This window comes from Prionailurus viverrinus, chromosome F2, assembly GCF_022837055.1.
Source record: "Prionailurus viverrinus isolate Anna chromosome F2, UM_Priviv_1.0, whole genome shotgun sequence".
NCBI classification, from domain to species: Eukaryota; Metazoa; Chordata; class Mammalia; order Carnivora; family Felidae; genus Prionailurus; species Prionailurus viverrinus.
In genome coordinates, this window is record NC_062578.1 from 26,045,001 (window position 1) to 26,058,413 (window position 13,413).

Genomic DNA, 13,413 nt, shown 5'->3' on the forward strand with positions numbered 1-13,413 from the left:
TGCGCTTAGTTTCTAGTCGCGTTCTGATTTGGCGTGATACACCCAGACAAGGCGGTGAATGCCAACAAATTGGGGACAGTTTACTAGAAGGGACTTTCTCTTTCAACCGGGTAATGAAACCATTTGTGCCTTCCTTCAAACCTGAATTAACTCCAGAGAGGAAGGAGTTAAGGGATGGATGGGCAGTGGAAGAGGAGTCCGCAGACTCCCTCTCCGTTCAGCAGGTTGATTATTAGCAAACGCTGATGTGCATTAGTTGCCTTACAGTCATTAGCTTGTACCTCACGGTCTCAGCCGTTATTCCTAAAATATCAAGCTTGAGCTTCGGAAGGGTCCACCACCCCCGTTCGTTAAATATTTTTGAAACATATTTGAATGTCTGTGATTGAAGATGATTAAACTCACCGTAATACCGTTACCTTATCCCAGGTATTTGGCAGTAGATTACAGGCACGCAGGGGCAGTATTAGCCAAATCTCATCAAGCTTTTAGACAAATTGCAAAATAACAATTAGTGCTTATGTAAGTTTATCTAGGCTCTTAAACTGCAGGCACGTGACTGTCTTGTTATGGTATTGATCAACTTTCTTGCCCTCGAAAATACAAATTTCAGAATGACATCATGCCCAGTAGGAGTAATTAAAGCTATCTGATGAGGGAATTTAGAAGTTGAAAGGGATGATTGTAATTGATCCTGATTCAATCCTATTACAGCTTTTTATAGTGTAAGCTCTAGAGAAAGCACATTCCTTGTCAAGACTTTATTTTACAGATTCCTTTGTGTGTGCTGTGTTTTCTAGTCTCTATTTTTCCTTTTAATTTTTTTTCTTCCTGTAGTAAATAATGAGCTGCCGCCTGAAATCCGGCTTGCCAGTGGTCAGCTAATGGGTGATGACCTGTCCCTCCTTACTGCAGGAGAGCTGTCACCTTATATCAGTGACCCAGCGCTGAAGCTATTCCAGTGTGCTGTTTGCAACAAATTCACCTCTGACAGCCTGGAGGCCCTAAGTGTGCATGTGAGCAGTGAGCGCTCTCTCCCTGAAGAGGAATGGAGGGCTGTGATTGGAGATATCTACCAGTGCAAGCTCTGTAACTACAACACTCAGCTCAAAGCCAACTTCCAGCTCCACTGCAAGACTGATAAACATATGCAGAAATATCAACTGGTGGCCCACATTAAAGAAGGGGGTAAAAGCAATGAGTGGAGGCTGAAGTGTATTGCCATTGGCAACCCCGTTCACCTGAAATGTAACGCCTGTGACTACTACACCAACAGTGTGGATAAATTACGCTTGCATACCACCAATCACAGGCACGAGGCGGCCCTGAAGCTCTACAAGGTAAGCAGCGACATCCATTTCCGTTGGCACAGAGCAGAGCAGGGAATTAACTGTTTCAGGGCTTGGAGCGCAAATCTGCAAGTTCAGGGAAAAAAAAAAAAAGAGCAAAAGGAGAGAGGGGCAAGGTACACAGCTGCTGCTTAACGTTACTAAACGTAGACTGAGATAGATGGAATTGGAGAATTTATTTACAAGGTTTGCCCTGTGTCCCTTTTATACCTATCTCAGTGGCATTGCTGACTTTACTGGTTTCCCAGAAATAAAATAAGCCTTCTGAGTAGTTTCACATAAAAGTCATATTGTTATACTTCTTGCATTGATTGATTTAAATAAAACACAAATATGGCGCTACTCTTGGCTAAGTGTTGATGGTTACAGGGAACAGATGACAAGAACAGTCTACTCCGTGAATACATCATCTTTTGTTTGTTGTCAAACAGGGGCGATCCAAACACAGTGCGTGCGTGCGTGTGTGCATGTGTGTGTGTGTGTGTGTGTGTATGTGTGTGTTTTGTTGTCGTTGTTTTTCTGTACAAAACAACAGAGTAGACACATTCTCCCTTAGCATCAGTTGGAAGTCTTCTACTTAACTCAGTTGTTATTTTACATGACCTTTCCCAGCTGGAAATGGTTTTATTCCCAATGGGTGGGGCACAAATAAAAATGTTCATTAAATGGCAAATATACTTTTATCTTTGCTGGAAAAAAAAAACTATGCAGATGTAATGAATATGTGCAACTGGTGAACCCCATTTATTACACAACTTGTCTCTGCTTTTTCTAAATCCTAATTACTGGTTAATTTATTTTGTGAGTCTGTTTACTGGATTGGCTTGATCGTCTTGGTTCTTGTACAAACGTAACAGATTCATTTCTATGATGAATAACTTGGTAACTTATTAAAAACTTCTTTTGTCTAGAGGATATTAAAATTCAGAAAATATTGCAAGCCATTAGTCATTGTAACCAGCTCTAAATATGATTACAAAATCCATTTTGCAAGTGTTATCTATTGATTTATACTAGAAATCAGTGATAACTATACTATCAGGAGTCAACCAGTGATTATAATACCTATGGCTTTTCTAATACTATTTCAAACTATAAACACACAGCAAAAAGGGCAGGTTGTGGCTCTCTAGAGCAGGTGCAGGAATTGTTTATTTGGTTTGGACTGGCACTATTCGTTTGGGTCGTTTCTTGAGGTCCAAATTCTAGATTGGTGTACTGAGCGTAAAAGCCTAAAGATGTAGAGTGAGAGTTTGTAACATTGTCCCTGTGATATCAGCGCTCTGTGGATCAACAACGAAAGCGTTAGATTTGGGTTACAGAGTTTGAGGGGAGTGCCAACCCTAATGTAAGATACAAGCTTCTAAGTTGATGGCATTGAGCATATGATACAAAGGATTCATTGTATTATAATCCATACGTTTTGCTCTTCCATTGTCAACTTTTTTTCTGTTGATACCTGACCTATTAAAACTTTTAGAATACCTAGGAGAAAAAAGCAAACATTAAGTTTGTATAAATAATAGATCTCTCGACCCTGGGAGCTATATAGAATATTCATGAACTGTGTTTATATTCACACCGCTCCTCTAACACTTTAAATTAACATGTTGTGAATAGAAGATATAAACGTACAGATTTTTCTATTTTATTAATCTCATGTGGGGAGCTAAAGAGAGGTAGAGTGTTACTGTTTATTTTCTCAGGAAAGGTTGTTTAATCTAATTGTTTGATGATTATTTAAACGTGCGTGTATATGTGTGTATTAAGTTTATCTATTCACTCCATGAGTATGAGTTGATCACCCTCACTATCTGCAGAGCAATTTGCTAAGTGTCAGAGTTACTCTTGAAGTTCCTTTTCAGGGAGAGTTGGATATTGCCTTTGAATAGAAAACAACCAAATGAGATAAAAGCTTGTTTATTAAGGGGGCTTTAAAGCAGAGAGAGCTTTAGATCCTAGAACCAAAGGATGTATGTACTCTTCCCTTAAAAATGTTGTAAAATCATATAAAAATTTACTTTTTCCCCCACTGTTCTTTATTTATCTCTTAAATACTCAAGTGTCTTTGTAGTGTAGTGTCTAAAAATGGTAAGCCAACAAACAAAAACACACTTGGAACAAAGTTACCTTGAATTAAGAGAAGATTGAGGAGATAAATATTTGAGCTGTTGAAACTTGGTGTTGGACAATCCAACTATATTATTTTGCATTATCCTTCAAGGAGCATTCATTATCCCTAGTAGTAACTAGATAAGTACTCCAGAATAGGAATGTGTTGAGGTTGCCTTCTCTAAACTGATTTATAGAAACTGTATGAGTCAGATATAGAGGATTTTCAAGTGTAGTGATGAGAATATTAGCAAGCTTGGTCGGCTTGTGTCGGCAAAATGAAATTGCTTCATAAGTAACATTAATTGCTTTTAAATGAGAACCTAACAAATTGGCCTGGGCCTGGGAAAAAAAAAATGATGGTCTGTAATAGGCTAAAATATTAAAATTAGAGTTAAAATAGTTTCTGAGTTAATGACTAGACAATAATCTCCTATATAAAATTCATTTTCATTAGGAGTTTAATTTACATCATTTTGCATCGTGAATTATTCAGACTTTAAGGGAAAGTGACAAGTAGCAGTTATAAGACAAATACAGAGCTGTGAGAAAACAGCTTTTCTCGTTATTGACAACATATTGATTCATAACGCTCTAAATGCGGTTATGTGTCAGTTCGATTTGAATAGACCACTTTACCTCTTGCATTGTCAACCTGGAGCAGTATTACTAAAAGAAGTGTGTGTCCTTATTTCAGTTTCAGGAGGTTAAAGGTTAAAGGTTGAGGGTGAGCTTGAAAGCATCATCTGCCTAGCTGCTTAACTTTAAACTGATCAATTTAATGAAAATCTGTTTTACAGATGTTGTTTTAATGTATTTGGCAGGATTTAGGCAGCTTTAACATTAGACGTATGCTAGTAAAAATTATTTCTTTATTTGACCAGAACAACACCTTTCCTTTTATGTTTAAGGTAGAAGGCTTGCGGGTTATGGTATTTTGGCAAGGAACCCAGAGGCAGAATGTGTTGATGATCTTTCCATCTGGACTCAAAAAAAGAATACCTTTATGTCTATTGCTAACGATGACTGCAAAAACAAACAAAGCTGTATTCATTTTTTGGCAGTATTATTTTCCTTAGAATTTTTTTTAAAAAGGAATTTTGTTATTGTTAAGGAACCCTTACTCTTTTCTTCAAGCAGAATTCTCTGAAGCGCTAAGTTAAGCACTATTAAATTTTGATTTTTTTCCTCCAGAAATTTTAACGATGAAGCAAACTTGGTCTAGGAAATTAAAACAATAAAATGAAACTACATATTGCCCTTAATCTTCTCTTTCAATGTATAAAAGTACTTTTAAAGTGAGGTTAGTAAATGCTAAGTGAGAGATAGCCACAATCAGGGTTGTAAGGTAAAGTGTGCCTGTGTGTGTATTTTCATCTACATCTAGATTGAGATATAATGCAAAAGCAGTGTTTCTTAGCCAACCACTTTATTGTGTTTGATTATATTCTTCTAATCTCACACCTTTGCATCCTCTACAGATTTCTGTCAATTGATAATCACATAATATGTCCTCAATAATATTTGTAGGATGAATACATGAATCCACTGAGCTATGTATTAAAAACAAAAACAAAAACAAAAACCTTTACTTCCAACCCTCCTTTTTAAAAAATGCATCGCAATTGGTCTACCCCTTAAATGATCCCAAACTTTTCCTAAAGAGTAGAGTAAAAAGATATAATGAAAGCCACTTAGCACTACCCGTTCAAACCGAAGAAGAACAAATATGACTTTGGCCATATTTCAGTTTTACAGTTAGTTTACCTTGGGCTCAGAACGGACAAGACTTTTCCAGGCAGCTGATTGGTCTGCCCCCATCCTATGCAGGGCTTGAAAATCCTCTTGCCACACCTGTAATTCAGCTGCTCTTATAATATTATATGTATTTTTAAGTGAGGTGTTCACAGCTTTGCTGGTTCAAAGTCAAAAGCTTAATTATACCAGCCTTTTTTCTTCCTGCATCTGCTAGGAGTGAAGCAGAATAGTCTGTCTGAATTCCATAATGCTGTTTTCATATTTGGATTTCAAATTGGCTGAGAGCAGTGAATGAATCTCTTGTCTCCATGGTGAGCAAAGGAACACACGTGGGATTTAGTCCTAGGTAACTTTTAGTGTAACATTCCCCCAAGGAACATTTTTGGAGTTTTCTCATTAGCCATGTTATGGATGAAAGCATCCGGGTTAAGAACTAAAATCAAGGTGTGGGGGAGGGTCACAGAAGAGAATGCAAGGAGCCACGTTGGGGAAAGTATGTGGCAAGGAAATAAAAAATGGAATAATTAGCTTCACCTACCATTTTGCCTCTTTTTTTTTTTTTACTAGTAGGAAATAATAACCCGATCAGTTTGGAATTAACAAAGAATCACAAGCATTTTCATTTCAATAGGCCCGAGTCCAACTTTGCAATTTAAAATCAAATATACCAGATATGTACCGTTTCAATTATTGAACTGTCATTGTCCCGGTGTGATGGTAAAGGAGGTCAGGAGATTGTGTGGTGCACATTTGCATAAAAGTCATTGTGCAGAAGGAAATTGGAATATGTGTGTGTATCTACGAAACCCAAACAGGTTTCTCTTAATCTTATTCTAGTCATTTGTTTAGATGAAGAAAGCTGTTTTCAGAGATAAACAAAAGTTATTCTTTTCTGCTGCTAAACATTAACCTGAATATGGAAATTTTTACACTTTTTGTATTAGTTTCAGATTTATGTTTCTTTTGAGGTCGAAATGCAGTGTGAAATTTAATTCCAGTTGTAAGATTTCTCTTTAAAAAAGTAATCACAACTCAAATTATTCTATTGTATTCTCATATAAAAAGACGTGCTTGCATAATACTTATAACTAATAAATACGCAGATCAAATGGAGAGGAGCTGGTTAGCTAATAGCAACTAATAAATCACTGGTGTTTTCAGATCGCGATGTAATTGGCCAGCCCTATCTGCTGTGTCTACTTCTGTTTTTAAGCCTGACATTTGCTGAAGCACAGCCATGTGTTATAACATGACTACTCCAGAGCAAATATGGACTTGCTCCCTGCTTTCATATGGCAAGTAATATGTTACACTGTGAGCCCAGCCCCCTCTTTGTATTCCCCTAGAAAAAAGAATGACCCCAAATCTATCTATCCGAGTGTAAAATATGGATGTGAGTGCACATCCACCCCTAAAAGGATTACTGTAGACCAGGCATTAGCAACCTACTACATCCATGTCAGAACAGATGAAATGATTTTTAGTGTCTGAAATTGTTAACAAACCCAGACAAAACTTAAAGGCGGCCGCGTGCGCAAAGGAACCCTCCTACTTTATTTTTGACGTGTCTTTCCTTAACCAGTGCTACCACCTCCCTGCACATCAGGCACTCGCTCTTAATGCTCCTCTCTGTTTCTTTGAAACCCTTCCTGTTTTATCCCACCTAGATCTTCTCTTCATGGAAATGCTCCAGGTTGCAAGATTACCCATCTAATTCCCCAAAGAAAACTAGCATTCCCTTAATTAAGGGGAAAAGGAGCCTTTTCGTAAAAGCAGAATAGCGCATCCAAAGGTGTAAATGACCTTCTAGTCTTTCCCAGGGTGCATTTTGTCTTAAAAGAACTGCTTAATCTGGATGAATTTCGAGCATGTGAGGGGGTGTAGTGACCTTGTCGGGGATGGGGCTTAGGTAGGGCTGTGCCCGACCCTAGGACCTGTCCTCACTCATTTCCCTCTGAACACCGCCACCCCCACCCCCCCACCCCCCCGCCCACACACACACATCGTAGTGCTTCTCGTCTCAGAAACACAGTAAAAAACTCGAGGCTACCATTCACTTCGTTTCAGGACCATGTCAACTCATACTTCATGATTTATGTTACAGCTTTTGCGTAACTTGTGTCCATTCTGTCTCATGTAAAGTGTAGGTATGGTTTAACTAAAAGTAGTAAATCGCTTATGTGTCACCCACCCTGAGGTCATGTAGGTAATGCAGACGAAGGTGTTACCTCATAATTAATGTGCTCTCCTGGCGTGCTTCTTTGGCTTCCGTTTAATAGTCCCTGTCAGTGGAGCTTGTTTAAAATTGCTGAAATGTTCGAATGGGTGCTGGGATGCCACGCAGTAATGCAGCCAGAGTCATATGTTAAGCAGGCCTCGCGCTGCTGAAAGGGTCTTGGCCCGGGGTGGAGTGAGGAGGAGCTGGCATGTGCATAATGACCGTGGTTCTGCTTCCAGAACATCTGGCCTGCCTGAGTTCTACTGGAAATGCTTTACCGAGTTTGCTTTGAGTCTGAGCCTATGCTCAGGCTGAGTTCAATTAGACGTGGAGATTTGTTCATTATTCAGATAATTCAAGCCTTAAAAGGCACTTTTCCCAAATTATCAGTGTATTTCAGGAGAGCTTACGATGATATGATTTATTCGAAAGAGGAACAGCGATGGAGGAACAGCCCCTATAGTCCTTGAGGAAACATCAGCATAGATCCCATAACCTCAGAGCAGTACGGTGCTTGGTACAGACACAAGGGCTAAAGTTCTCTTTGCAGGATGTCTCAGGATATCCTGAATGATATCCCCAGTTTTTCTTCTAATAAATACATAAACATTGATTGAGCACCTACTATGTGCCAGCTTTTAAAATGTCTCTTGTTTATGGACATCCATTAACGTGGTAGGATGTAAGCCATCTGCTCTGAGGTGGTGCTTCCGAACTCAATCTGTTCTCCAGTGTGGCAGGGATATTACTGAAATTAAGGGCTGAACCCCATACACTAGCCATCGAAAGCTTCCAGGAATTTTTTCAACAATGGTTGGTCAAAGGACTGAGTGTGACTGCTCTCTTAACTTAGGTCATCAGTCGTTGTAGAGCAATGTCACTTGATTATCTTGACTTCCTCTTATTGCTCTCTTACATTGGAAGACTTTATTGATCAGTTTCAGGCAAGGGTTATAGTGGGAATTTTAGGGCAGTATAGAGCTTTTCTGTTAGTTGAGACATTTATGTTCTTCATGCGTGAGGATGCTGGATGCATTACCTGGAAAAATGAAAAAGAAAACCACTTAAAGGATGCAAAATGTCAGATTACAACTTCAGTCAACCTTCTTATAGGATCAGGGTGATGATTTAGTTTGATTCTTGAAGAACCTTTGTAAGTCCAGTTTATAATACTGTCAGAGTTCTGCTTAAAGATGAATTATTACAAAGACCAGCTTGTTACGATCATAGATAATAGCAATTGTGTGTGGCAACATTTTATTTCACTCAGTTTCATAATCTTATATTAATATTCTAGTTCTCTTATCTTTAAGGAGAAGTACTTTTGTAGCCTTGAATACATTACTTACATATATTATATTGAGAATGTACACATAAATATAAAAGTATCTTGAGACCATACTCTTAATACTTCATTGATTCAGATCTTCCCAAAGCCTTTCTTTCACTGGAAATGTCATAGAATATGCATCTCTCTTTTCTTGTTGCTTACGGGATAAATGTCAAGGTTATATTTTCCCATTAGGCAATTTTTAAAGAGCAATGTACAGGAAGGTTAAGGTTGAAGAATTCTTTGTCTCTGGTTATCTGCTGATAAAATTAGTGAAATGCAGAGCTGAAGGTGGAAAGAAATGAGCTATTGGTAGGTTCAACTGTATCACTTAACTCAAATTTGGGAGGGAAGCTTTTAAGGTTTTAAAATATTGATTTTTTTGAGTCCATGATGATGTGTCCTGTGCCAAGAAGAGCCTTGTTTATAAATAGAGTTGGAAAATGACTATCTGTATGTGATTTATGAGATATTGGGAAGAAATCTTACCAAAGATATCCCTTCTTTGGATGCCAGATATTCTGTCAACAGTAAAACCAAATTGATAATTGACTTATCCATTTATCCATTTAAAAAGAGGACATAAGTTGACAATAGTCATAGTAAGTTAGACTTTTTATGTGCATTTTCTCATTTACTCTTCCTAACAGTTATATGTTACTATTCCCATTTTGACATATGGGAACCTATTATTCAGAACAAAATGCCCTGCTCAAGTCTTCCCCGATGGTAAGAACCTGTGCTGGAGTTCCAGCCCACGTTATGAGGCCTTGCTAATAAGAAAACTTTCTGTTGCACTTGAGGATAGGAGGAGCAGAAAATGGGAGAGGAAACGGAAGGCCTAAGTGCCAGAGGCAAACTTGCCAATTTTGTCTAGGGCTTAATCATTTTGGAGCACACTTTTATTCTTTCAAGTTAGCAGATTCCCTTAAAGATATAGCAGATGCAACGTAATGTAAGAGCTGGCCAGTATGGATGCGGCCAACTAGAGCGATGGACTTAACACCTGTTGGGTCATCTACAAGCTGGAAGGGGAAACCACTGGTCACAATTGTTACCTGAATATCTCCTGTCACAATGAATTCTTTCACATTAAAAAAAAAAAAACAAACTTCCTTTTACTGGCATTTTTGGGTGTTGGTATATTAAATAGAAAGAACTAATAGAATATTTATCACTTCTAGTGCCTGAGCTCTCAGTGCTTAAGCACCTTTGGAAGCTGCATGAACTCATTCAGGTCACCAGGGTACTTCAGCAGTAATGTACTAAATGGTACCCCTCTGACCTGAAAGAGGGAATGTGTCTCCCTAAGCATTTAACTTCCTAAACAGGAACAACTAAAGCACCGTCTACCCTCTGCCCAGAACTCAATTATCTTTTCCTGACATCCTTATAACTGCTGGAGGAAGTGCTGTTCATTTGCTCCTTATTAGAATCTTAAAATATAATCTTGTGTTGAATTATTATTATTTTTTTTTACTTTTATCTTTCACTTCTTACTTTGATCCATTTTAGTGACAGGATTCCAGAAATTTTCTCTCCACCATATGTTTCTAATACACTTCCTTCCTCTCTCTCCTTGAAATTTTGTTAATGATTCCAATGCAAAGCCCCAAATCTTGTTAGAACTATTTGCACTGACTTAACTTAGAGGTACTAGGGGAAATCTGCCTTCCTAAATCTGGCTACCTCTTCCTACAAAAAAGTGTCGGTAGTCGACATTGCTGCAGTTGACCACATTCGCTAATGAAATGTTCTTTTATTGAAAAGAATAGTCTTACTTTTGAAATGACAGAATTGTTAGCAATACAGAAGCTCCCAATACCTATAACTTGTCTGCGTACAGCATGAATGGACAGTCTGATAATTACAATGTGTAGTACCTTTCAAAGGCTTTAAATATTTCTAACTATGCATTTGGCAAGTCTAAAAATAACACTAGCATATATCCTTAGGGCCTAAAATCATTCCCTGTTCAATTGTAAGAAATCAGGTAGCAAGTCTGATTGCCATCACCTCTGAGAGAGAGTCAGTTTACAAGGCATCTCCTTTAAACGCAACATATATTAGCATTTACCACTGAGTAACTAAGGAAGTGACATCATACATGGGGGAGGGGGAGGATGATTCTTAATTTTCACACCAAATAAATAAAATTGTTTTTATAAATAAGATCAGCATGCTAAAATATGAATGATGCAACATCACGATATACCTTTTAGGATTTGATTTGTTTGGTGAATTTATATTATACAGTGTTTTAGAAGGGAGATAACTGTCTCCTACTTACTATATGATATTATTGCGGGAGAAGGGGAGAGAGAGCGGGAGAGAGAGAATCCCAAGCAGGCTCTGCACTGTCAGCACAGAGCCTGATGTGGGGCTCAGTCTCATGAACTGTGAGATCATGACCTGAGCCAGAATCACGCATCAGACACTTAATCAGCTGAGCCACCCAGGCACCCCAATTATCACTACTTTTTAAAGAGAAGCCCCTCAGTGTCCTCTGAGAAATAATTTGGCTAAAAGTAAGTTCTGGGTTATTATTACTTCTTGTTTATTACAATTAAGTCATTAAAAAAGCACATTTGGATGGAACAATTGTACCAAGTTTTTCCATGATGAGTATTCCCCGAGAAGAATAACCAAACAATCAAAGTCATAACTAAGTTCCTTAAAAAATAGACCTAAGGGGAACTCATAAATAACTTTTTTTTTTCAGAGAAAAGCAGTCTTTGGCTCTCATAATTCCTTAAATATTAGAAAAAGTAAGATGGGCTTTATGAAAAATTATTTAGTTTTTGGAGTGCTGATTCCTAACACAGAGGATAGAATGACTGCCTTTAAGTCATCAGTGCAAAAATGTCTTCCTGATTGCTTAATTTTGTCAGTTTAAATGTACATTTCCAGATAGACCTTCAGATATAATATTTACTTACAAGTTTTTGTAGCATATATGAGGTCATTCTATTCCTTCTTATAGAACTGTGGCTGCAGTGAAATTGGTACATATAGCACTTTTCCAAATAGTGAACAATTTAATTCTTTATCAATGGGTGTAGAAAAATGTACATGTATTCAGTTCTCATATGTTGAATTATTGAAAAGTCAAGATGTCAGTACTTCAATAATGTTTTCAGTACATATCCAAGGACACCTACTTATACTTATTTTGCTCAAACCCTGGAAAAAACGGCATGCATGCATTTATGGATGTGTGTCTGTGTGTGTCTGTGTGTGTGTGTGTAAGAGAGAGAGGAGAATACAGTATATGAAGACTTACTTTTACAAAATTGATGATCATGAGTTAATCATTAGTAGCCACTTATTCTGTTTTTTAGTAAATGGCAAAAATCTCTTCCTGCACATTGCAAGTGTTCTCAGTCTCTAGAGATAATAAACTTTGATGCTGTTGTGCAAGACTCATCAGCAAGCACTGAAATCAGTTCTGTATGTACACATGACTAATCAAAAGTTCAGGGATCAGGATATGATTTGGTAAAAGTAATAGGTTCTCCAAAAAGTAAATGGCCTCACTAATTGTGGGAGCACATTAAGCCTTTTCCCCCCTTACAAAAGGCCCTAGTCCCCCATTGGAGTAGATACATTTTCACAAAGCTTTGAGTGCTAAGTGTTTTAAAAAAGTGTCTTTAAAAGCAAAGATGTTTTCAAATTAATGCCTACCTAATCAGTGCTCTATTCTTGTCTTTATCTTAAAGTCACAATAGATACCATAAGACATTTAGACTCAGAATGATCCTTGAAATTCAGGGAATTGGGTAACCAGAACAAGTATCTTCAACTATCTTAAGCTGATCAACTGTGGGAAATTGATGGAATAAGACAACAATCTTATTAAGCATGAAATGATATAGGAAAATGTGACTAAAAGTTTCAAGAAATCAGTTCTAAATTAGAAATGGAAGGAACTAAAGTTATATGCTACAAAATCTACCATGTGAACAATGCAGTGAATGTTGAGACCACTGTCTTTTGCTTTGCCTTTTTTAAAAAAAAATTTGCATATATATTGATACAAAATTGATATATAATTTATATTTATTGAATGTAATTGGTATATAATTCATATTCCATGCTCTTAAACCATTTACATTATACAATGAAATGTTTTATTTTTTAAAATAATCTCTATGCACTACGTGGGGCTCGGACTCACAATCCCAAGATCAAGAGTCTCATGCTCCACTAGCTGAGACTGCCAGGGGTCCCGCAATGAAATATTTTTCTAGGATATTCAAAGAAGTATGCACCCATCACCATCATCAATTTTAGAACATTTTCAACACTCCAGAAAGAAATCCTGTCCCATTTAGTCCACTCCCACTAATCCCAAACCCCCTTTCCTGGCACTGAGCAACCATTAATTGCTTTCGGACTATATAGATTTGCCTAATCTGGATATTTCATGTAAAGGGAATCATGCTATATGTGACACTTTATGATTTATTTCTTTCATGTAACATAATATTTTCAAAATTCACCCGTCTCGTAGTATGGATCTATATTCATACCTTTCTACTATGGGATTTCCATTGTATGGATAAACTGCGTTTTATTTATCTTCTCATTAACTGATGGGCATTTGAGTTGTTTCCACTTTTTGGTTATTATGAATAATGAATAAT

General features: G+C 37.4%; 1 protein-coding gene and 1 long non-coding RNA gene across 6 annotated transcripts in view; one reads left to right on the forward strand and one right to left on the reverse strand.

The window, feature by feature from the left end:
* LOC125156331 (uncharacterized) overlaps nt 1-7,612 on the reverse strand; it is a 24,273-nt gene extending 16,661 nt beyond the window's left edge. For 3 of the 4 annotated variants that reach the window (XR_007148546.1, XR_007148547.1, XR_007148549.1), the window contains exons 1-3: nt 7,448-7,612; nt 1,301-1,415; nt 406-485 (exon numbers count right to left, since the gene is read on the reverse strand). This is a non-coding gene — a long non-coding RNA (uncharacterized LOC125156331). The remainder of the gene's footprint in view (nt 1-405; nt 486-1,300; nt 1,416-7,447) is intronic. The other variant, XR_007148548.1, reaches the window with a different exon arrangement.
* ZFHX4 (zinc finger homeobox 4) overlaps nt 1-13,413 on the forward strand; it is a 185,330-nt gene that overhangs the window by 25,239 nt on the left and 146,678 nt on the right. The window contains exon 3 of one of the 2 annotated variants that reach the window (XM_047842266.1): nt 838-1,340. In XM_047842266.1, coding sequence (XP_047698222.1) covers nt 838-1,340 — 503 coding nt within the window. The remainder of the gene's footprint in view (nt 1-837; nt 1,341-13,413) is intronic. The other variant, XM_047842267.1, reaches the window with a different exon arrangement.